The sequence below is a fragment of the Tribolium madens genome, unplaced genomic scaffold (genome assembly GCF_015345945.1).
Source record: "Tribolium madens isolate multiple individuals breed KSU strain unplaced genomic scaffold, Tmad_KSU_1.1 Scaffold_2;HRSCAF=44;Tcas5.2_LGX, whole genome shotgun sequence".
NCBI lineage: Eukaryota > Metazoa > Arthropoda > Insecta > Coleoptera > Tenebrionidae > Tribolium > Tribolium madens.
This window is the reverse complement of record NW_025400995.1, coordinates 7,020,187-7,044,191: the sequence shown is the minus strand read 5'-3', so window position 1 is coordinate 7,044,191 and position 24,005 is coordinate 7,020,187. Positions and strand designations below refer to the sequence as shown.

General features: G+C 37.0%; 5 protein-coding genes across 8 annotated transcripts; 2 read left to right on the top strand and 3 right to left on the bottom strand.

Annotated features, from left to right (window-relative positions):
* Nucleotides 1-4: 4 nt before the first annotated feature.
* On the bottom strand, nucleotides 5-14,437 carry LOC123006742 (E3 ubiquitin-protein ligase HUWE1). 2 transcript variants are annotated; one of them, XM_044401462.1, is made up of 21 exons: nucleotides 14,125-14,437; nucleotides 13,413-13,727; nucleotides 13,125-13,364; nucleotides 12,821-13,072; nucleotides 12,500-12,771; nucleotides 12,057-12,447; nucleotides 11,899-12,000; nucleotides 11,003-11,843; nucleotides 10,206-10,954; nucleotides 9,580-10,156; nucleotides 6,222-9,524; nucleotides 6,011-6,172; nucleotides 5,378-5,959; nucleotides 2,795-5,328; nucleotides 2,267-2,743; nucleotides 1,682-2,207; nucleotides 1,445-1,633; nucleotides 1,070-1,391; nucleotides 853-1,018; nucleotides 617-807; nucleotides 5-560 (listed from the first exon to the last, which is right to left on the bottom strand). In XM_044401462.1, the coding sequence occupies exons 2-21, from the start codon at nucleotides 13,674-13,676 to the stop codon at nucleotides 458-460; spliced, it is 12,243 nt and encodes a 4,080-aa protein (XP_044257397.1). In that variant the 5' UTR covers nucleotides 13,677-13,727; nucleotides 14,125-14,437; the 3' UTR covers nucleotides 5-457. The 2 variants fall into 2 exon arrangements, with proteins under 2 accessions (XP_044257397.1, XP_044257398.1); XM_044401463.1 differs by having other exon boundaries at nucleotides 2,795-5,316.
* Nucleotides 14,438-14,973: 536 nt separating this feature from the next.
* Nucleotides 14,974-16,944, top strand: LOC123006396 (protein C12orf4 homolog). 3 transcript variants are annotated; one of them, XM_044400843.1, is made up of 5 exons: nucleotides 14,974-15,258; nucleotides 15,310-15,862; nucleotides 15,911-16,096; nucleotides 16,146-16,608; nucleotides 16,656-16,944. In XM_044400843.1, the coding sequence occupies exons 1-5, from the start codon at nucleotides 15,114-15,116 to the stop codon at nucleotides 16,863-16,865; spliced, it is 1,557 nt and encodes a 518-aa protein (XP_044256778.1). In that variant the 5' UTR covers nucleotides 14,974-15,113; the 3' UTR covers nucleotides 16,866-16,944. The 3 variants fall into 3 exon arrangements, with proteins under 3 accessions (XP_044256778.1, XP_044256776.1, XP_044256775.1); XM_044400841.1 differs by having other exon boundaries at nucleotides 15,911-16,099; XM_044400840.1 differs by having other exon boundaries at nucleotides 15,310-16,099.
* A 10-nt stretch (nucleotides 16,945-16,954) lies between these two features.
* Nucleotides 16,955-19,148, bottom strand: LOC123006395 (protein hook). The gene is made up of 2 exons (XM_044400839.1): nucleotides 18,598-19,148; nucleotides 16,955-18,552 (listed from the first exon to the last, which is right to left on the bottom strand). The coding sequence occupies exons 1-2, from the start codon at nucleotides 18,965-18,967 to the stop codon at nucleotides 17,042-17,044; spliced, it is 1,881 nt and encodes a 626-aa protein (XP_044256774.1). The 5' UTR covers nucleotides 18,968-19,148; the 3' UTR covers nucleotides 16,955-17,041.
* Nucleotides 19,149-19,389: 241 nt separating this feature from the next.
* Nucleotides 19,390-19,967, top strand: LOC123006398 (putative SERF-like protein). The gene is made up of 3 exons (XM_044400845.1): nucleotides 19,390-19,546; nucleotides 19,596-19,704; nucleotides 19,750-19,967. The coding sequence occupies exons 1-3, from the start codon at nucleotides 19,540-19,542 to the stop codon at nucleotides 19,814-19,816; spliced, it is 183 nt and encodes a 60-aa protein (XP_044256780.1). The 5' UTR covers nucleotides 19,390-19,539; the 3' UTR covers nucleotides 19,817-19,967.
* Nucleotides 19,968-20,095: 128 nt separating this feature from the next.
* On the bottom strand, nucleotides 20,096-22,002 carry LOC123006397 (polyadenylate-binding protein-interacting protein 2B). Its single transcript, XM_044400844.1, has 4 exons — nucleotides 21,817-22,002; nucleotides 21,529-21,702; nucleotides 21,369-21,472; nucleotides 20,096-20,896 (listed from the first exon to the last, which is right to left on the bottom strand). The coding sequence occupies exons 2-4, from the start codon at nucleotides 21,697-21,699 to the stop codon at nucleotides 20,749-20,751; spliced, it is 423 nt and encodes a 140-aa protein (XP_044256779.1). The 5' UTR covers nucleotides 21,700-21,702; nucleotides 21,817-22,002; the 3' UTR covers nucleotides 20,096-20,748.
* Between the last annotated feature and the right edge of the window lie 2,003 nt (nucleotides 22,003-24,005).

Genomic DNA, 24,005 nt, shown 5'->3' with positions numbered 1-24,005 from the left:
AAACGATGTTAAGAAAAATTTATTAAATATGAGAAAACTGGATTACTACAACATTTAAAATGTAAAAAAAGTAAACCAGAAACGAAACTTGTACAAAATAAACGATATTTAAAAAACTAATGTAGTTATTAACAACTGAATACTTAAAATAATATTAATAAGAAGGAGTGAATCTGACATGCAAATCAAATTCATTCTATCACGCTCAATTGCCGCAGAGGCCCTTTACAAAAATACAATGTCACTTCGAATCATAAATTTACATTGTAATGAATTGAAGTACACATATACATAAAACTCAACTTCTGTTCATATCAAAATGAAAACATTTTTTTTTATTATATTACAATGAGTTCCTTTTGTACAGTAGTAGATATATCTTTATTTACATAGTGACTACCTACTTTGATATTAACAAAAATTAACACTTTTATCAGTCTTAAATATAAATAATTATTCAAGCAAAGCCGAAGCCTTCAGAACACTCATGAATAGCCTTCAACAGGTACGAGCGCAACTTGTCATAAGTTTCGTACACGGGAAGATCCAGTTGATTGAAGCTGAAACAATCGAGCATCAGCAACGTCTTCTGTATGATACAAAACTGAAAACATACCAAGTATGTGCTGATGGTAACCTGTCAGTTGAACGATCGTCCCTATGAATTTGGAACTTTTGTACACCGTTCATTCCCTCAAGTGCTGCAAATCCTTGTAATGGAACCTTTGACGTCCCGGTCACAAACTGGAGGAACTTCGCCCGATCTGCTTGATCAAAGGACCTCAACGCGCGCCAGAACCATTGAATCTGAAAAATATTTTTAGCATTTGATTTTCAAAAATCCCTACAAACCTGAAGTGAATTTGCTTGGTATTTATGATACTCAGTGTTGGTTTTCAAATCGTCTATATCTACATTTGGTAATCCTGAAATAAGCAATTCAAGTTCTTGTTCATTAAATATAGAAATTAGGCGCATAGGAATAATGTCATAGAATCCGTCCAAGAATGCGTTCAGTCTGAAAAAATAGTATTACAAATTAATTAATGGCAACAAGGCATTGCATTACTGTTGTTTGATTGCTCCTGTCATTTTCATCTGACACGAGAGTCGTATATATTCCATTTTCGTCTCTTCAGTGACTGGGACATGTCGTCCATTAACAATTAAATCTCTAGTTTCAGTAACTCCAAACTCGTTAATTTCAGTGCTAAATGTTAAGTCAAGTCCTAAGTTATTAATATTGTTTTCCATTAAATAGACTAATCCTCTATAAAAACTGTAATCTTCACTTTCCATGTCTGTGTACTTCACCGGAATACCCAAAATGTGCTTGTAAAATGATCGTGTAAAATAACATTCAAGTAGTTTATTGTCATAGATAGCTTTAGCTACAAGAACAAAACGTCAATTTTTCTTTCATTAAACACGCGAAATTTCTTACCGATAACTCTCCCAACAAACTTATAATAGCAAAGATGATTAGGATTGTAATGGCTAGCTGAATTAATCATATAAGTGACTCTATCACCAGGTGAAACAGTAAACAAGGCATACATTGGATTAAAAATATCACGTGATATAATCACGTACCACTCTCTTAACAAACCACCAGCATCTTGCCCCTCTTCGTCTAAAAACCCCCATTAAATCAAAAACCTACACATATCACTTCACTTACCTTCAAAAACAATATAGAATCGATTTTTCCACTCTTCAGGTGTCCGTCTGTATAATTCCCTGAACGAATCTTCGAAAATATTACTTCTACGCACATGAACTGCCGTCTCTTCTCTTCGTATACCTTGATCCATCCTCTCCAACTCCGATCGGAAATACCTCCTTTTGATATCAAAATCAAGAATTCGTGTGTGATCCACCAACACAGCGAATGGTCCATCGGCCAAATGCGAAGTACTTTGTCTCAGTATCTGGTTCAAAACTCGTCGGTGTTTCTCAGCGAAACTGAGAAACTTCTGTTGTTCGGGAGGTACGGTTTTTGGGGTATTCTCAGCCGTATGCAGTTCGATTTCTGGATTAGCGAACTTATTTTCAGTTGAAGGTGTCGATGGCAGATCGCCGGACTCGGCGGTAGATGTAGTTATACGACTTTCGGGGGGTTGGGAGGAACTTGGCTCTGTGTCTTGCTCCTTCTTTGATGGACCCTGCTGGGGGGAATGAACGAGGAAGAAAGCCTCCACAGCGGGCTAGAAAAAAATCAACAAGTGATAAGTGTTGTCACACATTGCCGGTTTATGTAAATTACCTGCAATACAAGGACGGCATGATGATCTGGAGTATGCTCCAATTCGGAAAGGCACTGGCTTAATGTTTCCCAAAGACTATCAATGCTGCTTAGTTGTTCGCTTAAGGCAGGTATGTCGTAACACCATAAAGCGTCAGCTCTTTTTACGTTTTGTTTGAAGGAGTTGCGTATTTGTACAATGACGCGTAATACTCTCAAGAAAAATAGTTGACTTGAAGATTTTGAAGTTAAAGGCACCATGGAAGGTAATTGGAGCTCGCATGAAGCCTTTAGTTTGGTAGATGCGGTGATAATCACAGTTTCTTTGGTAAACCTGTCTGCAATTGTTCCTTTTGACGTTGAAGGACCAAGGTCATCGTTATTTGTAACTTTGCGTTTCTGGGCATTGTATTCTTTCAACTCAATTAACATGTTGTTGATTTGTTCACGCACTATTTCTCCGATGCGCACAGCGCCACTTAACAACAAATTTAAGATCTGCAAAAATCCTATTATTAAACAGAAACAAAACATAAAGGGCCTACTTACCATATAGCTCATTTCAAGTGTAGAACTCGCTAGATTTAGAAGCAAATTAGTAATAAATTCGAGCCCTTCTTCGGAACAATTTTTGTAAGTGATTACGTTAACAGCAAGATGTAGTGCATTTGTAGGTGTAATATTTTCAACTTTTTGAAGTTTATTTTTCGAAGCCTTGATTGGAACGCTAGGAGGTTTAGCTAATTCTGGCATACCTGAAGTTATCACAGATAGTAACCTCAATAAATTATCTGTGAGCTGCGTATTTCTATTCACAACCGGTGAAGACAACATATTTAGTAACTGACCAAATACCGACTGTTCAAAAGTAACAACTTTGTTATCGGGTTCAACCGCAGTATTACTGTTACTACTCTTAGGAATACTCTTTCCTTTCTTTGTACTCGCAGAATCCAATCGAAGCAAAATCTCCCAAAAATCACCGAACGATTCCGATTTTACTCGAACTGGTGACAAGTTGTTTTTATCTTCTCGGTCATCTCGAATACACTTGATGGGGAGCAAGCATGAAGGGAAAGCTTTAGCTAACGAAGTGAATAAATCAAGGGCATTTCTACAGACAATTGGAGCAGCCTGAGGGTGGATACTGATGCTTGAAGAAGCCGATCTATCGCTTCTTTTACCAGTGTTAGATCTATTAATGATAAAAACATTTGCGGAACAACCAAGTGCTGCTTCCATTCGAATGTTTAACCAGTTTCCATTGTTTTGCAGCAATTTCGAATCGGTCATCAGTTTACTAGACAAAGGACCAGGTTTTGGCATTTTTCTTGTCGGTTTATTTAAACTCTCATCGGGTTTAACATGGACACTCTTATCAATAATCGACAGAAGTGCGTTAACAATCCATTCACGTGTCGGTGCGTGATAACACAAATTCCTGATAACTCGATGCAGTCTCAATTTGCCTAGATGTGGATCATCCGTAAACAGCAGTACCAGAAGACACGAAAGTCCCTCATGATCCAATAATTGTCTCCCTCGGATTTTCAAAGGCGGAGTTGGTGTAGACGAATTATTCATAAACTCTCTATTCCAGTGCGTCCATTGCGCTCGATGAAAATGTCCCGATGAATGATGTAAGGGCTGTTGTCTAGCCCTCGCCGAGTGTCGTATAATACTCGTTAAATTACTCTGCAAAATCCTCTCTTGTACCAATTGGCGATTTCTCGCTTCCCAATCACGGCGCAAAGTCTGCGCTTCGGCCGCCAGATCTGGTGGCAAAGCACTCATTTGTGAATCCTCCATGTCGGACAAGATCATCGTCCGCAATGACGGTTGCAAAGTCTCAAAGAACGCACCAGCATCAACCGGTTCATTCGGATTCGCTTGTGCTGCGGCTTGTCTCTGCTGTTCGAGTCTTTGTTGCGATAGAACCTCCTCTTGGAGTGAGGGAGGCAAAGCTGCCAAAAATTCAGGACTAACTTCCGTTGTGGCTCCAGCTGCAGTTTCGGTATTTTCGGCCCGTGCGGCGATACGTTGCTGAAGTCGCAAAATCCGATGTTGTTCCAACACTTCTTGACGCATATCTGGAGGAAGAGCTTCCAAAAACGAAGGGTCAACACCGTCTGGTATTTCTTCAGATTGGTCTGAACTCGGTCCAGGCTCACTATTGTTAATAGTAATCGCTTGTTGTTGAGGTATTGCGTTTAAAGACGATCCCAGAATCTCTTCAGATTCTTGAATTGAATTTGTTGTTGGAGTTTCTTCGGTTGGTATCGGATGGCGTTCGGAATTTGAGAGTGAATTGATTTGTTGACTAAGACTGTCTTCAAATATATCACCAACGGAACCGCAAGGCGGTCGGTTTCGGTTACAACAAAAGTTTTCGTCTTCATTGTCACGTGTTGAATTTTCTTCGTTATTTTCTTGATCTGCATGTTCGACTATGTCTGGAGGATGAAGTACGCTCGGTGGAAACATTTCTGTAAAACGTGGAGGTGGTGTGTAGGGTGACAATGTAGGAATTCCAAACGGATTGACAGATCTGCCGTTTCGGTCACCACTTTCATTATTTTCTTCGTTATTTTCTTGATCTGCATGTTCGACTATGTCTGGAGAGTGAAGCATGTTTGGTGGAAATATCTCCGGCAAACGGGAAGGTGGTACGTAGGGTGACAATGTCGGAATTCCAAATGGATTGACAGCTCTGCCGTTCCGATCACCATTTTCATTACTTTCTTCGTTATTTTCTTGATCTGCATGTTCGACTATGTCTGGAGGGTGTAGCACACTTGGTGGGAACATTTCCGTCAAACGTGAAGGTGGTGTATATGGTGACAATGTCGGAATTTCAAATGGATTGATAGATCTGCCATTTCGATCACCATTTTCATTGTTTTCTTCGTTATTTCTAACAGTATCAGATCTGATACTCGGACGTGAGTTTCGTCTAACTTGTTCCGTCCCATTGTCAAATCCGATAAATGGCGATGAGTCCATTCTATTATTAGCATCTGAACGATCATCATTTGACGTATCAGATGTTTCCAACGGTACGCCATCTATATCTTCATCAGTACCTACAAAGTAACATCCAACACTTCATCAAAATGAAAAAGTTCAACTTACCATCAGTTGCATTTGGTTCAGTCGAATCTTCAGCTGGTTTAATGTAATCATCCTCGAAGAATTTAAATCGTCTCAAAGTATCGTGCGATTTCCTTTTCTCGACAATTTCAACATTTCGTTGTTTTATCAAAATCGGTATCAATCTATTGCACACTTCCGTTGTAACATCATATACCGACTCGTAGTCTAAACATTTCGATTCAATGTTCCACCAATGTAAAACCGGTGAAATATGATTTAAAGTTGCAGCTAAACTCGGACCGAGAAGATAACCCGATGATTGGTCAACAAAATCAATTTGTTCTTCATGTGAAGGTAATAAACCGAAATTATCCATTACTACCAATCTTGCAGATTCACGCATTTCAGGAGGACCACCCAAAATACTATTAGCTGAAGCTAAAGTAACCTGCGGTTCGTGTGGTCCTAAAAGTCTTTGTAAAATGACTGGAGGGTTGGGATTTCGTGGATTGAACAAATATTGATAACGGCGAGCCCTAGTAACACGCTGGGTGCGTGTTGCTGTGCTTGTGTTATTTTCGCTTGTGTTACGAGATAGTAACAATGGATGGACTATAGGACCTGTGTGTTTCTACTTTAGTAAAATTTAAAAAACTAGAATATTTGACTTACCTGTATGATCACTACTATTGTTAATTTCATCGAATAAGGGCATGGGGAAGGCGGCATGGTCTCCCATTGGATAAGCAACCATTCGGGTCACTACTTCATTTTCAGATCCCGGATTGGTGTATTGAATCATCAAGACGTCATCATTGCGGTCCATGTAGGAAGCTAAACAGAGCTTTAATACCCTTACTATCATTACTAACCTAAAACTTACCTCGCCTTCTGTCACTACCATCTTCATCATCGTAATTTGTATCGTCAGCATCATCAATATTTTCATCGTCTCCTTCATTATCATCATTTTCTTCATCTTCGACTTGATCAGACGGATTCGAATCTGATTCACCCGAATCAGTACTCATTAATTCCTCAGTTGCATCTCTTTCATGTTCAAAAGTCAAATTACCATCTTCATCAATATCCATTGTATGATTTCTAGACGATGCAACATCGCTAAAACTTTGATTATTATCGTTCCCTTGCTCAAGTAACTGATCAATCATGTGCACTAAAACATTCTCATTCTCGTTCGCTTCGACTTCAATAGTTGACGTAACAACAGCTATATCATGTTCGGTATTTTCCGAATCTTCAATAACGACAGAATCATCAATCACGACTTCTCTTTGAGCGTTCGTCCCTTCGGTTGAAGTACCACTTTGAGTGCCAGCACTCTCATCAGTGGCCTGTTGATTCTTTCGACTTTTTTGCACATTAGCCGGGACCGGTTGATTGACAATTCTTGATAAGGCTTCAAGTGATTTCAAGCAAGCATTGACAGTGAACGGTGTGTTTGGTGATGACAAGTCGAGGAAATGTGGAACTCGGGCTAGATCATTGAAGAGCGATTTGCGAATCATCAATCGGACAATATTGTTCATTTGAGGTGTCGGTGGTTGCGATTTGACTCTAGCTTGCGACGATGGACAATTATCGATCATTATAGAGATAATCCCTGCGATTAATTGCACTTGACTGTGTTTTTCGGTTGATTCAGGCATCACCAAGCCTCGGAGAAGTGCAGCTCGGACTTCACTCACGAGAGTAAACTGAGCTTCAGGTGAGTGGTTCGAACTTGCGATTGCCGCAATCAACATACGACACATTGTCGAACAATCCGAATCGGACAAATTCTCAGTTTCTGGGAGAATTTTATCTAAGATAAACGCCAAAGCTGTGCAATCTTCTTTAACACATTCGGCAGATCCAGCCTTATATGTATACTCCGTAATAATTCTAGCAACAGGTCCGTATGACACCACTGCGTCACCCAAAATTTTCAAAATTACGGATTTTGGTAACATCATTTTTTTCTTCTTCTGTTCCGAATCGCTACGATTTTCAGAGTTAGCATCAGTCTGAGCCCGAGATGCTGGTGTTCCAGGGCCTGAATCGTCATTATCGCCAGTGACACTTTCAGTCGGTTTGCTACTACTAGTCTGAGGTGCACTTTGCGGTGAATTTTGTGGTTGGGTTTCATCGACAAGTTCAAGTGGTTTTAACAAAGCATTCAACAAGTCGCAAATTACTTCATTCGAAACAACTTCTTCCAATGGTGGCGCTCGGGTTCGAGTCGGCGGTTCGGTTTTAACCGGTATTCGCGAATCAACATCTTCCCGACTGACGTCTGTGTCGACTCGAAGGATGTTTTTGGCAACTTCGAAAAACATTTCTGGTGAACGAGTTACAGCGCCGCCTATCTGTCTAGTAAGATACAGTAATTCTTTGTAATAAGGTGGTATAGTCGACAGTGTTCGAGCTCTGATGATTTTTTCTATAGCATAAGATAATGTGTTGGGTTCTTCTAAGGCGTGTCGGATTAAAATCGTTGCTAAAATACCAAAACCGGCGAATTCTCTCACTTGTTTCATTTTAAGTAAACACTTGACGCCTCCTTCCTGAACAAAAATTTTAGCCAATTCAAAATCACGAGTCAATCGAATACAAATTTGTAAAATTGAGTGTAGAAGGTCTTTATCAATCGACATGTGCATAAGTTTCACACAAGCTCGTACAATTTTGGTTTCTTGCGCTTTGTCTAGGTTACGTACATATTGACATCTCTTGTCTTCCTTTTCGGTGAGTTCCGCTTGTAGAGATTCTTCCAAATTGATGATGAAAACATCAGAACAACTCGGCAATCCTGAATTAATGAGAGTCATACAAATTGGGCGGTTATTACCGCTTTCATCGTTCAGTTGCAGCATATTTGAGAAAGTTACAGTATAGCGTCTGCGGCCACAAATCACTCTAACACTTTGCTCGCCATTCCAATAGGCATCGTTAATTAACTTATTATTGCTATTTGAATAAGGCGTCCATTTACCCGTTTCTAAGTGGAACCAACGCCAGACCCGTGTCGTGCTCAAATGCATATTTCGTTTGCGATGAGTGCAAGTTGCAACTTTCGAAGCAGCATCGATTAGAAGAAATGAAGATGCTAACCATTTTGGTTCGATAAAGTTTTCGGAACGACTCATCACTTTCTCGGCCATACAAATTAACTTAATGAGAAGATTAATTAAATCAATTTTATGTATAGCCAAAGCACATGGAATTTTCATTTCAAAATAGGACGAAACCTCAAAGAATAAAATATACAAGTGTATGTAATTTGCTAAACGTGACGCACATGGCAATTCTGCGATGTCTTGCAATTCGGCTTCGGCTTGTTTTAGGGCGTAACAAACAGTTTTAGCACTCTCATAAATCTCTTTGACTAAAGTATCGAGAAGATTATCACGGAACGTGCGCCCGTTACGTTTCATTATAGTTACAAGTAACTCGCAAATTTTGTGAACGCATTCAGGAGTCGCGTCTAGTAGTTTGAGGCAGGCCTCCAGAGCGTGATTTGTAAATTCATCAATTAGACTTTCAGCTAATGGTTTTCCATCATCTTGAATTTGCCTCTTTTTAGATGCACTTGGTAAATTGTTTGATGCTCCGAGTGAAATAGCTATAGCTTGCATCATTTGGTCATCCTCGTCTGAATTCATGAACGATTGAGAAATACGGTACAGAGAAGGTGGATTTGTCAGTAAATAATCAGTTGCTTGTTCAACTGTCAATGTATTAAGTAAAGCATCAGTCACATGTTCGCGAGAGAAACCCATATCCATTAATTGTCTTAAACTCTCAGGATTTACTTCAGGTTCACGACTTGAATTCCCAGATGATGATTTAGGTCGACTTAGATCGGTAGACAAATTCTCCTCTGCTTTCAGTTTCTCCTTGATAATTTTTTCACCTCGCAGAATATGGCGCAAAATTGTTAGAATGTTCTCGGATAAGCGAGTACCGTAAGTGGCAATTGGAGCTTTATCCCACAACAACATAACAGCCTCAAATGCTAACTTATGAATCTGGATTAGGTATTTAAGCGGATCGAAATTATATCCCCGGTAGGTGGAACTTTGCGATGACCGATTTGATATTATATGAGGAGACTCAAGAATCGCTTTCGGGTTTACCATTTTTTCAAGTAACATCAACCACGCGTCCAGAAAGCCCGCAGTGCCTGAGGAAGTACCCCAGCATTGTTTGTGTATATTGTTTTTTTTTCAAAAACTTACCTTCAGGCAACGCCCCCTGCTCGAACGCCTTCTCAATGGGAATGGTCCCACCAGCGCTCAAAGCCCACCGAAACGTATTGAAGAAAGTTGCTTGGCCTCCTAAAGCAACAAACTTTTTCAACATTAGATGATAGGGATATCTCTTCTCATCAAACAACATAGGACTCGTAAAACCAACACTACAAATCAAGAATGTGATCCTTGATTTGAGTAGTGGACATGCTGGAAGCCTCTCATAATCTAAACCATCGGCTAACAAAACATTTAGAGCTGTGGCAACACTGCGTGCGTACGGTGTGGGTAAAGGAGGTGCAGCAATGATGTTTTGACCTCTCCGTTGGCGAATCGGCGAACCGACGCACAATTTTACAAGAAGACCGAACAATTCTGCTAAAGCTCGACCTAGTCTTGAAGAAGCGCCAAGTAACGGTTTAATGTACTTCAAACTTGTGCTTAAATTGAGTGTTACTGCTTCCTGGTCCACGTCCATGGAGATCGTGGGTGGATTGGTAGTCAAAGCTTCCATTGCTGAAGCTACGTTGACGGTGCTGTCACTTCCCGTGTTGCTACTTTCACACTGTAAAACAATTAAAATCAAACAAATTCAATACCATTGAAGAGCAAACCTTGTCAAAGAAAGCGTTCAATTTCTCGATATCCTCTCTTGTAAAATCCGATGGAATAAATTCTTCACTACAATACGCCAACAAGAGGGTACTTTCCCATACCAGAGAAGTGTACAAGTCTGCTAGTCCTTTAATGACCCTAAGTCCTTCTTCCGATCCCCAATTCTGGAGTGACAAATTCCGGATTTCGCTTTGACCTGTCCGACAAACATGCACCAACATGATAATGTATCCATGTGCCGCGCCCATTGCATGCAACAATGGCGTTACGCTAGCGTTATTAAACGCGTTTTCAACATTTGAGGCTCCGGCTAGTTCAAGTAACAGTTTGGGTCCACTTGGAACATCCAATTTCGTATACATTGGTTTCAATACTTCAAGAACTTCACTCAGTTGAGCTAAACCCTCTTTGAATAAATTCGTTTCATGTGCAAGATTTAGAATGCTTTTGCATACAGTTGCAACAGCTTGAGCTGGATTAGTAACAGGACAGTTTACTGGTAAGTTTGGTAAACCAAGAATTTTCAAAAGTGGGCGAAGACCGCCTTGTTGGACGAATTCACGACAGTGGTCGTCGGTGGAATTGTTACTAAGAATTGCATCAATAAATTTCATTGTGTTTAGGATGTAGTCAATGAGGGCTATTGGAGTTCGTTCACTGTTTTCTTGCTGGACTTGAGCGTCGTTTTGGGCGTTTTGAGACGATGTTGAAGCCTCCTCTTCATCTTCATCTTCTTCATCAGAAGAACCTAATATACAATAACTTTAGATAAGATTAGATAATTTGAAAAAACTACCTTCAGTGTTGGTTGCGGATCGTGTACTACTAGAGGGGGACACTTCGGACTTGCTGTGTGGTTTCCAGCAAATATACTTCGGATCTGTTCCTAAGTTGACTAACTCCTCGAGAAGATCAATAATTGCTTTAATTGCGTCGCTTTTAAGACTTGGCTGATGTCGCATCAACTCATCCATTGCGTTACCTAGATTACAAGCAGTATCAGCCATTGGTTCCGAGCTTCGCCTCCTTCTCATCGCCGGTAAGTAATCCGGTGATAGTAAAACACTAAAGGTTTTTTCAAATGGTTTCATTTTAATAAACTGTTGCAAGCCTCGATTGTTCAAACATAGAGCACTGAATACATTCGGTAGTGATCCTAGAACTTCACGAGTCGCTGGGATTTCCTTCACCAACAACGAATGCAAGACCACTTCAATTAAGCCATTATCCTGTAGGGCGGACAATAGAGACGGTTCTTGGTAAACATAAACAGTGACAACATCGGTGGCTAGGAGGAACAATGAAGGGCCGTAATATTCCGCATTTGCGATTATATTTTTCAGTGAATTTGGCAAAGTTCCTTCCATTAAATGTCGGATATTATCCGAAAAAGTCGAATCTTGTAATGCTTTCTTCAGAAAATTAAGCATCGATTTTAACAGAGCTGCTCTTTGGGGTAAACAAGTTTTTCCAACGTTTTCAGGGTGGTATTCAAGGTCGACTAGTTTAGAAGGTTCGCTTGAATTTTCCGGAGTTTCCGTAGAGGAACCTGCTGCGCTTTCCTCGAGAAAAGTTTGATCAGTCGCTGTAGATTTTATTTCGTAGAGTTGCTCGGCTTTGCACAATTTTACCTCGACCTTTATACAAAAAAAAAAGAATGACGATTACACAATTTAAACAATAAAAACCTACATCAAGCCTGTTAATGAAGCTCTGCAGACCTCCATGAGTTTGGAAAGCTTGCATGTCGATGTTGGTAATAAGGTCAATGACCCTAACGGCTCGAGTAACAAACTGCAACACAAAAACAAGATAAAAATTAATATAAATATTTATAAAAGAAAACGTACAGTAATATGTTCTAATTCGACTCCATGCCAGTTGATGACTTGTAAAAGCGATTCCATCATTCCGCAAGAAACTAAAGCTTCGCCTCCTGCTTCATAACTTGCTAAATGGTACAAAAATGAAAACAGAGCAGTTGCTAAAGACAAAGGGAATTTAGCATTATAATCAAGAACTTGTTGTGGGCTCATTGTAACATCACTGTTTTCCATCATTTTTGCTTCCTCACAATCAATATCAATGTCTGCTTTATCAGGGTCGTCTTTTTTACTTTGATTCTCACTGTTTTGATTTGTAAGAGTTATAATACAATTCCTAACTAAGAGAGGCAAAAATCCATGGTACTGACTAGCACCTGTGACGTCAATAATATTATTAAGTCTAGAACCGGGTTTTCTACAAAGAAAACATTAGTGTCATTATTAGTATTTCTAAAAGTTTTTTTTACTTTGGAATATGAGGATTTCTATCTAAATGTATGATAGCTGTTAGTGTCCTAAGGGCCGCGGAGCGAATTTCAACCAAATGAGGGTCCTTCATTTCAACTAACTCTACCAATTCTTCAAGAAGGCCATTGTAGAGTAGATTATGAGGAGAATCTTGAATCGCATTAGAGTAAACAAGCACAGAAAGAGCCTGCAGTCTTGCTTGCACACACAGAAGACGGTTATTGTAATCGGCGAAGTGGTAAGCCAAGCGCACACGCGTGAACAACCACATCTTAAAAATAAACAAATTTAAATCAATTCAAACCTCACAAAGCCAGTACTTGTTTATCAGGAGGCACATAATACATTCCCAGTAACGATTTCATAATTTCGGCAGGAGTTCTATGAATTTTGTCTACATGTTCAATATGAATAATATGTGGAGAATTTTTGCTATTTTTCGATGAGGCATCCTTTGAGTCTTCACATTCCCTATGAAACTCTACATGCACGGTGGTTGCGGAGAAAGGTAAGGTTTCATCTGCTCTGCAACAGTCAGCAAGACCAAAACCGTTCTCCTTTCCGCCCCAATTCTATAAAAGTCAATAATAATAACAATGACCTGATATTGACTTGAGTTGTTACCTCTGCCAAATGATGGAGCCGCGACAATAAAGAATTTTTCTTTTCAGGTGATAACCGTGAAATAAAATTGCTACGTTTGGAGAACATGTACAATAGGTTTAGAACGCCTAGAACTACTGACATGTCGTTTGACTCCAGAAGTACCAACAAGTGTTCCAACGAATTGTACAGATGTCGAGAAAACGAATGTTCTATCAAAAGGGTAGTAAAGTGTAAGATCCATAGTAACAATTTCTTTTCCTGAAACAGACAACTGTAACAAGTTTCATGTGTAGAGTTATGACTTACTGTGCTATTGTAATGAGTATCACATTTCAGAGCCCACTTATTTTCAAAGGATTTTCGTCCCGCTTCTCCTAATATTTTATCGAAAACGTCAAGAACTAAGGCCCAGTGAAGAAGCTCGCATTTCCCAAATGTCCAGGTGTTGATTTTGGACAGTTCTTCAAGGAGTTCTGTTCGGGAACATGCCTGGAGCCTCTCAATAAGCTGTTGGCACTCGATAGGAACATCAGAAGTGCTTTTCCGCACCCGTGACCTGTCTATTTTCATTGTGCCATATGTTAAGACAGGAGCATTACACCAAGTTGAGCTTTCAGAATGCTGAAAAAATGGCACTTATTGCAGGAAATTGAATGGTTGAAGAGTGGTTGTAAACTTGTACAATTAGAGGTTTGTTTTTGTTAGAGAGGTTGGAATTATAAACAAAGTATGACATGAACTTTGTTTTTACCAATTGGAACTGAGGGATTATCGCTTAGTCACTCGAAACAAAAAAATGTTTTACTACGACGGGAAATTGCACAAGATGGTTCAAAAGAAAGCACTGACGCTTGATAGTGAGTTTAAGAAATCGCGTCGTCATTTTCTCGAGGGTTTTTATCGAAATTCTCGAATTTTATACGTACGCTCTATCGGCCATATTGGAAAACAACTGACAAACAATTTCACAAACGCTGACAACTACGAAATTAAATGGAAATAAACCCTGTTTAATTACCTTAAATTTGGGCTTGTGTACGGAAAACCATTAATATATGAGCCTTCACCTCTTTGTTTATATTGCTTTTGCTGGATGACCGCACCACAAACTTGGTGATTTCCGTCACTAATGTCCCCCAAGTTTCACTGAACCGTTCCAACAACGAACTTCCAAACGATTATCACTCAACACAAAATTTTAATCCTTTTATGCCACTTGGTCATCACTATTACGCAAAAACCTACTAAAATTCAATTTCAAATCACTCTATTTTAACAAGATTTTCAACAAAATACAGTCCAATCGACAAAATAAAGGTGCTCGAATGTCATTGCTGCCAACCTTCAAACCTTTCAAATATCGCTAAAACAGAAAACTGTTCCAAAAATAATCAAGCAAATATAAAAAGATAATGCATTGCCAAAAATTTATAAAGATTAATCACTAAACAAACACTAAAATGTTCCACGCAACAAACTGCGTTTTAAAAATTACGTTTTAAACTAATTGGTTTAATCACATTTTACGTTGGCGACATCGACTGAGAGTGACACGAATTTTAAACTAAAATACACTACTCATTATTTGAAAAATTAAAAAAAAAATTATATTTTCTTTTATCAAATATTTTTTTAAATTTGTACATAATACCACAGCCCTGCAATAATGGCTTTTATTATTGTTGCGTAAAAGCAAATAATAAAATGCTACCAAAAATATTTTTTTATTAATCCTATTTATCTTCACTATTTATATAATTGTTTTAACAATTAAAATTTGTTCAATAATTTTTGTGTTAAATAATTTCATTATTGCCAATCGTTTGTTGTTGGCATTAATGGCAATTCAAAATGATAGAATGACAGCTTGACAGCTAACAGCTGTCAAAATAAAGAATGAACAAATTAGAGGTTAATTTCAACACAAAATTTAATTTATTACAAAAAGTAATAATCATTATTGATGTTAGCGATTTATACTAAAGTTAGTGTAGTGTCTAGTCAAATATGTCCCAGAGCGAATATAAATTTGTTTACTTACACGACGACAAACCATTTGAAGTCGACATTAAAATTCCATTTGAGGGATCTGTTGGAGAATTAGCCCATGTTTTGATCTTAAAAAACAACCTACCAATATATGTCGAGAAAGGTTTTTGTAAATACATAATTTGGAGTGTTTTAGGCATTGTAAATATTGTAGATCTTGCTGACAAGTTGTCTCAATTTATAAGTGACTGGAGTATAAAGCACAACAATGAACACACGGCTGCTCTTATAGACGACGCAAGAAATGACAAAACTAACATTGACGAGATAACTAAAGAATGGGAGAAATTAATGCGGGAGGAAACGGCTGAATATGGAGAACGTAGATGCGCCTCTGATGAGGAACTTTTTGCTACAGCTTACCACAAAATGGTGCATTCACCGGCACTAGAAACAATGTTACAACTGGAGCACATGTACTCAAAAACCGTGCGTGCGAAAACTGAGGAAAAAAACAAATGTATTCAGAATTTATCTATGAAACAAACTGAGGAAATGAACCATGCTGTAGACAGACTAGAACAAGACATGACTGAGTCAAAAATCAATGAATTAGTGGCGAAACACTACGAGGCTCATTCTTTACTCAAAGTTAAGTTAACGAGCGAATTGGATACAATCAAGGAGGCTCAGAGGAGGGAGTACAGGGAATGGCTGATGCTAATGCTTGAACAAAACCAAGCGACGAGTTCATTACCAACTCCTAAGTATTGTACAAAAATAAGTTTTTTGTTATACAAATCGTTCAATTTCAGCTCGCCTTTAACACCGCATTCTCCTCATCCCACAATATATTCGTCAGATGGCGCTAGGAGCCTAGATACTCCCATTTTAGAAGAAAGTTTCACCATTCATTTAGGATCTCAACTGAAACAGATGCACAATATCCGAATTTTGTCGGCAAATGTCATGGAGTTGTGCGCTGTAGAAGACAATGACCAGTCGTAGGTCTTTAAAATTTTTATTTATTGAAAATAAATCCTCTTTCAGATCTGAACCAAAACCACAACTGCTGCAAACAGCTCTAGCTTTGTATTCAAGCGACCTCTCAGGGCTTGTCCTAATGACTGACAATAAGATTGGGTCAAGACTCACACAAGATTTTCAAGAAATTTGTCAGAGAACTACTGAATTCCATTTTCCTCATATTGACGACCAGTTGGACAAAATCTCAAATACAGCTCAGCTCTATCTCAAGTCACAAAAGGAAAATAGTAACAGAAACATAAATAGTGAATTGTTACAAGCGGGTGATTTTTACATAACACGACATTCAAATTTAGCACAAGTCCATGTTATTTTTCATATGGTGTCTGATGACAGTTTAAGAGGCAGTGATATTAACAGCAGACATCCCGTAGTGTTAGGATTGAGGAATATCCTAAAAACGGCCTGCTCCAATGACATCACTTCTTTAACCATCCCTTTGTTGTTACAATACGAAATGACAGAGGTAGCAAAACTAATTGATGTATTTTTGCCTAATTGTTTTTTTTTAAGGAAATGACCATATCATGGTGTGAAAAAAGGGCAGAATTGGTTTTTAAGTGCGTCAAAGGCTTTATGATCGAAATGGCTTCGTGGGGAGGCTCCGAGTTGAAAAATTTGCAATTTATGCTACCACAAGGCATCTCAAGTAGAGTTTTCCAGTCGCTAACCGAAATGTTACCAAGAATATTCAAAGTATCAAATCCTAAAATATTGAAATAAACCTAACCATGTGATATGTAGAAAATTAAGAACTTTTATATTATCAATATTAATTGAATAAATATTTCAAGTTAATGAAAACAAATGTATTTCAATACTCTCGAACAATATATTAAAATACTGATTAAAATATAGCAGAATGATAAATAGTACAACGTAAGTTTGCGTTAAAACCATCATTTTGACTTAAATCTCTGTATTTGTTTTCTGGGCGTTGGTTGTCTTTGCCTTGCAAGAAACGACTGTCCTTGCCCCGCACTCAAAACCGCTAATCTCTCATCAATAGCCTCCCTGTGACACGTCATTCCCAATTTATAAAACGCAGCAGCCATCAGTCGCTCCTCCATTTCCTTCATATGTCTTGTGTTATTCAAAGAATCAATTCCGCCATTGCTTTTCGGTTCCAGTTGTTGTGCCACTTCTCTCGCTTTCTCCAAATTTCTCGTGTACTTCGCTTGTGCCGTTTGAAGTTCATTTTCTTTCACCGTTAGAGTCTCTTGCAGAGTCATAATTTTCTGTTTGTACTCCTTGACCAAACTATCAGCGTGTTGTGGGTCATCGCTTAACACCTTGTTCTTCAACTCTTCAATCTGTGCTTCCAGTTTCAAAATGGTTTGGTTCGCCGAACGTTTCTGTTGTTGGAGTTTTTCAACACGGGCCAAGGCGCTCTCCAGAAGAGCTTGATTCGCTTCGTGTTCTTGTAGAGAAGTGCGCAGGGTTTTATTTTCTTTTTCTAAGAACCGGAGCCGTTCTTTCATTTCAGTGGGGGTGAGTTCTTGCGCCATGGCGGCTCCTGTCTCCTTTTTCGGATGGCCGAGTTTCAGTTCATCCATTTCCTCACGAAGGACGTCTCGCTCTTGGATTATCCGTTCTCTTTCGCCTTGAAGAGCGACCAACTTGTTCTCAAGTTTTTCACAATTGAATTGGGCCTTGTCGGCTCGTTGCGTCTCTTCGTCCAGTTTTTGTTCCATTTCCATAAGTTGTTTCTTGTAGGTTTCACATTGGCTTTTCCAGCTTGTAACTTTCGCAAGTTCCTCCTCATGTTCAAGGATTTTTTGCAAATACTCCATGTTCTTTTCTTCTAGTTTTTGGAGCGTTTTCTTAGCGTCGGCGTATTTTTCTAATTTTTTCTTATATGACGCTAAATTCGCTTCAAGTATTTGGACTTTAGCGGCTGATTCTGATAGAGCATCTACTTCATCTTTCAATCGCGAAGTGTCGTTTGCAGCTAGTTGCAATTCGGCGATTTTCTCTTGATTTGCTTTAATCTGCTTTTGTTGTTCGGTGATTTTCGCTTTGAAGTCGTCTCGCATCACTTCGGCCTTGAAAAGCTCCTCTTTAAGTTCTTCATTTTGTTTTCTGAGATCTGAACTTTTACTTTCTTTGTCTTTGAGGGCTTGATTTTCAGCAAGCAAAGCTTGATTTTCTTCTAAGAGGTTGTGAAGTTGAGTTTCCATTTGTTGGCACTGTTGACTCAAGGTTTCTTTAGCTTCATTTGCAACCTCCAGCTCTCCAACTAGTTGAGACACTCTTGTATCACTGTCAAGGATTAAAAGACTTCCAGAACGTCCACCAGTCACCAAATCAAGTTGCTCAATTGCCTGTTTTATGTTTTGCTGGACGGATTCTTCCATGTCCATTATTTTTGTGATATATTCTTGCTTTGTCTCGCAGTTTATTGCACATCCTAAAATAAAATGTAAAAAATCTTAACTTAACATACTTTACTCACCTAAAATTAACCGTAAAAGCTTGGATAATTGCACAGGATCATTGTTAGCCCCAACTTCAGTCACATCAGGTCGCCCATCTTCAAGCAGTTGGAGAGTGAGAACATCCTGATAGTATTCAGTAACAGCTTCAAGAATTTTTTTCAAATTACTGACACGCAGCCTCCAACTTGAACTAACATCTCTCTTAATTTTTGGTTCTAATTTCCTAAAGTGTTCTGGTGCTATTTGTATTAAAGCTTCTAACATTGCAACCCCATCACATATTTCTTCAATATTTCGAGCTCTACTTGGCACTATACTTTGGAACCAAGTTATCAAACTTTCACACATACCACTACTTGGATTCATTTTTATTGTAGCGTGAGACATGTGGATTATCAATAGACTAGACGGGAGGGATTTGTAAAAAGTGACCCTTATAATTGTGACATATTTATCAATACATCGTCGTGTCAAATGTCATTCTCATTAACTTTGACATTTTGACAATAATTAACAACTACGTTACGTCAGTAAGTAGAAAAAGATAGATAAAATTAACGAGCGGGTGCTGGAATGAAATACAAATAGAGTTGGTGTTATTGTTAGATACGTGCGCTAATACCAGACAACAAGAGTAAAATTTCCCCAGATTGACCCTAATTGAAAATCGCAATAAATTTTATAATAATGAACGTAAAATTCTTCAACTTTTTCCTATTAACCTTACAGGAGTATGCACAATCAGTAATGAAGTCAAAAATACACAAGATTATTATTTTGTGAAAGAAAAAAAATCTAAAAATGAGGACGATGCTACTTTAGCGCCCCTAGCGGTTTTCTATGTAACTAAATCTATTATTATTTTCACAGATTTTCAATTTGTTCTAAGGAGAGGCTGCGGCCCTTGGGGCCTCAATAGTTGTTACATATTGCAAAATCCCATTAATTCCTGTACAAATATGACCCGTGAGTAAAATTTGTTGTGTAATTGGACAGTTCGACGTAATTTTTGTAGGTGGTAACCAACGTGAGCTCGCGAGAGCGAAAAACCAGAAAAAACAGCAAGAATTGGCGAAAGGTAAAGGAAAAAACGATGGATTAACTGTAGAACAACGAAAATTTAGGTGAGATAATAATTTTAGAATGCTGATACTGATTTGATGTTCCAGGGATGCTGAAATGATGAGAGAGAAACAGCGAAAGAAAGAAGAGGCGAAATCCAAATCTCACTCATAAATTAATCGTTTGTTTTAGTACCTATATATATTTTTTGTACTATGGAATTACAGGGCAATTGTAGCATTTACTATTCTCAGTTTTTTAAAGTATTAACCGCCCATTTGACAGTTTTGTAATCATTACTTTGTTCATTAAATTTTCAAGCCCTCACAGTCCTTTCTCTGCTGCTTTAATGTTCCCTTATTATTAATAGAGTGTAAAATGTAAGATAAAAACCAGCTAGGTCATAGGTCAGGAGTATTAAAAAGTAGGTGAAGGTATAAATCAATAGAACACTGACATGAGGTCAAATATATTTTTTTTTTCATAATTTAATCATACAAACAAAGTATTTCGCACCAACGCAAGTTATTGTTTAAAATAAGAACTCTTAAACAGAAGAGAGCAAAAAACCACGGATATGATAGCTAAGAGGTACAAAAGTATTTTTTTGTGTACTCGCACAGCCTTATTATCACTACATAACCCACGTATAAGGTTGTGTACAATTTGAGATTGTTGCGAGAACAGAGTTTTTTTGAGTTTAAGTTACATGAAAAATGATTTTACAAAGAATTTTTTTGTAAATTTTATACACCAACGCATTCAAATACCTAATTATAATGTTGCAGCAACAAAAGAGAAGGGTTATTAAAGCTGCTCTAATCACACAAAGTGTTGGACACTCCTTTATAACGTTTGACAATGAGATCGTTACGCTTTAAAGAAGAATAATAATAATCCTCAAATATACAGTGTATGATTAACAGACTCTAGTTCACAGAAAATCTTTACATGAAGAGCTTACAAATCTCACAAATTACAGAAATTTACAACTGTTAAATAAATAATCTCAATAGAGAAGGTAAAAATGACGCAATTAATAAAAAAATACTATTTTTCAAATATGTACATGTGAGATTCCAGGACCATATGCAATATAGAGCAACTTAAGATGAACCGGTTACAGTTTCTACAGCTGTATGGGCTCCACCAGGTATAAATTCAGCAGCTAGTGGGTTGAGATTGCTTTCCTTAACAACTTCAGGACAATCCAACTTTAGATTGTTGATCATGTTTGATATTTCGTTGTTATCACTGAAATTATAAATAAATAAGATAATCTTATTTTTTTTCTATTATACAATAACAATATTATTTTTCAACAAAAACTTGTTTGTTTTGGAGGAAAACAATGACAATAAGGTCAAATGCACTCTAAATTTTCATGCCACTTTTCATGAAAAATTCAAAGTTCTGACACAATGTTAAATTATGGCTTTATCTTTAGTGCATGTTTATCTACGCACTTATAACGTTTTGTTTACATTACGTGTTTTAAACTATGAAATATGGCCAATAATAGAGAAAGTAACATGATATTAATATGCAGGTCAGCACAAGGTTTTTCGACTTTGAAAAACCCGCTTCTATAAAAAATAGAAGTAAATCCCATGATCAAAGCAGTCACCTGTCAAGGCCAATTTTGGTTCTTCATTTTTCATTTGTTTTTACTGTTCCAGTCAAGGTTATGTTCAGGTTTGAAAGTATTAAAAGAAAAACTACTTACTCAACCCCATTAACATGATTTGAAGAAACTTCACTGTTCTCATCTGCTAACATAGCCTCAATGCATTCTTCCATAAGGGCTTCTTCTTCAAGCCTTTGCATGACCTGTAACAAAAGATGATAAATGTAAATTGGTTTGGTAAATGTAACTTGTTAAATACCTCCTTATCAAACTCCTCTTCGTTTTCCATCCACAGATATTCGGAAAAATCATCCTCCCCTGAAGCATTGAATTCTTCAACTCCATTATTTTCTATGCTTTCTGAAATGTAAGTTGTGTCTTCGTAGTCGTAAAGGCCGTTCTCAGATGACTGATTGCTGGGCATTTTCATGCTCTTAAATCAAATAAAGCGATATTTTGGACGTGTTATTGACTTTAATATATGCAGAATAATTCTCCACCATTTTAAGCAAATGGCACGTTTGGATTGGAAAATGCTAATACTTACAAAGGATGCAATTGCGGTTTTTGATAGCGGAATGGTGACAATTGCGTAAATTCTTTTTTCGATTACAAGAAATAACGTTTTCACGATTTTATCGTGGAAAAAAACGGAGATTTGCTTGATATTAACTCTATTGTCAAACAACTAAACAAGCTGTTTGCGTAAAGTACGAGTTACACGAAATACAGAAGTGGCAGCACTGCAAGCGACCAATTCACTTGTGACTACACACAAATTGTGTATTGCTAGTGGACTAACTTAAAATAACTATTGTTTTTTAGGACAACTAATTAAACAAATAATACGTAAAAACTTAATTTATACATACTATTAAAATATCTGCTTTAAATGTAAATCTAATAATTATTTTAAATTTGAACTTTAATTCACTTCTTATACAGTTGTGTATAAAGTGTTGCCTATACGTATTATTTTAAATTAAGGGATATACCGGTGTTCTAGCGAGCTGGCAAAATCCGTTAGTGACCTTTTAATGTTAGAATTTAAAAACAAAGTATACAGGAAATTGATAGATACTAATCTAGTGCACTGCCTAAAATTATTTTTTAACTATACAGCGTGTTCCAAAATAAGTTACAATACAAACTTGTATTTTTTTAAATGAAACAATGTATGTTTTTTGGCATTTTTAGATGTAGCTTTTTATTACAATATTTTTAAGTTAAACTTTTATTGGTCGATTTTGCTTAGTTTTTGAAATAAGTTGTTTTTTTTTTGATGATAACATTTTCTTTTTAAAAATTTATTACACAAAAACTAGAAAAAAAATTCTACTACTGTAAAGAAGAAAGTACAAACTTAAAGGGTTTAACAGTTTTTGATTGCATTGCAATTTTAAAGATAAAAAAAATGTAGAAATTTGTTAAAAGTTTTAAAATCTAAAATTGATTATTAAAGAAACATTTAACTTTTAATATTAATTGTATGTATAACTCTAAACATGAGTAATTTTTTAAAGTCGACCTTATAATGGACGCATACAAAATTGTCCAAAGTAAAATAATCCAAAGTAATTTTATCCAAAGTAAAAGTGTCTAACGTAAAATAATCCAATGTAAATTGGTCCAACATAATTTTGTCCACCGTAAATTAATCCAACGTCATTGACAGAGATGGCCCCTGCGCAAGAATAAATAGAAAAATTGACTGATATCAAACGACTGTATAAAAAACAGCAAATTATATCGACTGTTGTCATAAAAAACTGCATTAAATTAAAAAAAAACTACTTTATAAAATTCATAAAAACTACTTACTTGGTAATTTTGTTATCAAAAGAACATCAAAATCTTTGGACATTTTTACGGTTGACAAAAGTACGGATGCTCATTTTACTTTGAACAGAAATACTTTGGACATTTTTTTTAGATTCAATACATTTCAATATTTCAATTAATTTTATAAGTTATATTTAAAGACAACGAAAAGAAATCTCCCCAACTGGCAAAAATACCAACGTGCAAAAAATTGAGTAAAAAATACTCTAATTAAGTTCGAATTAAGTTTATTAAATAAAAAAATAATTGGGACCTTTTTTGGGTTCCAAAATTTTAAAAAATTGTGTTCTATAACTCTTAAATAGAGGCTTCTAATACTTATTAAAATACATTTTTTTTTAATGTTTTGATATTTATAAAAATAACTCTCATGCTTTTATGCTCATGCGCTTTTATGTTTTGCTCTTATGCTTATGTTCTCGTTTTTGCTCTTATGCTTTCATGCGCTCTTATTATGATTATTGGAATTAAAAAAAATTGCTGATTTTTGCGGGATTTAAACGCTGGACCTACCTGCTGGAAGTAGTGATCTTAACCACGCTCTCAGCATGTTTTTCTGATCTAGTTTAATATTTTCATATCAAAATTTTAAAACAATTTAATTTTTGTGTTTCTAGAACGTTTATGCACTTTTAGACCACTTGAAGTGCATTTTATCAATTTTGAAGTTTTCAGTTTTTTGAAAAAAACTACTTATCATTTTATAATTTTGAGAAAATAATTTTTTAACCGTGATAGAGTTTTCTTTAATACAAACATCTCATTTAATGAAATCGCACCCCTGACCTAGGCTTTGTGCTTTGCAATGTCTCGTAGTGCGTGTCGATTAGCTCCTCCACATGGCTCCCCAAGTCTGAATGAGTCACCAGCAGTTTATCTAAAATCTGTCAAAGA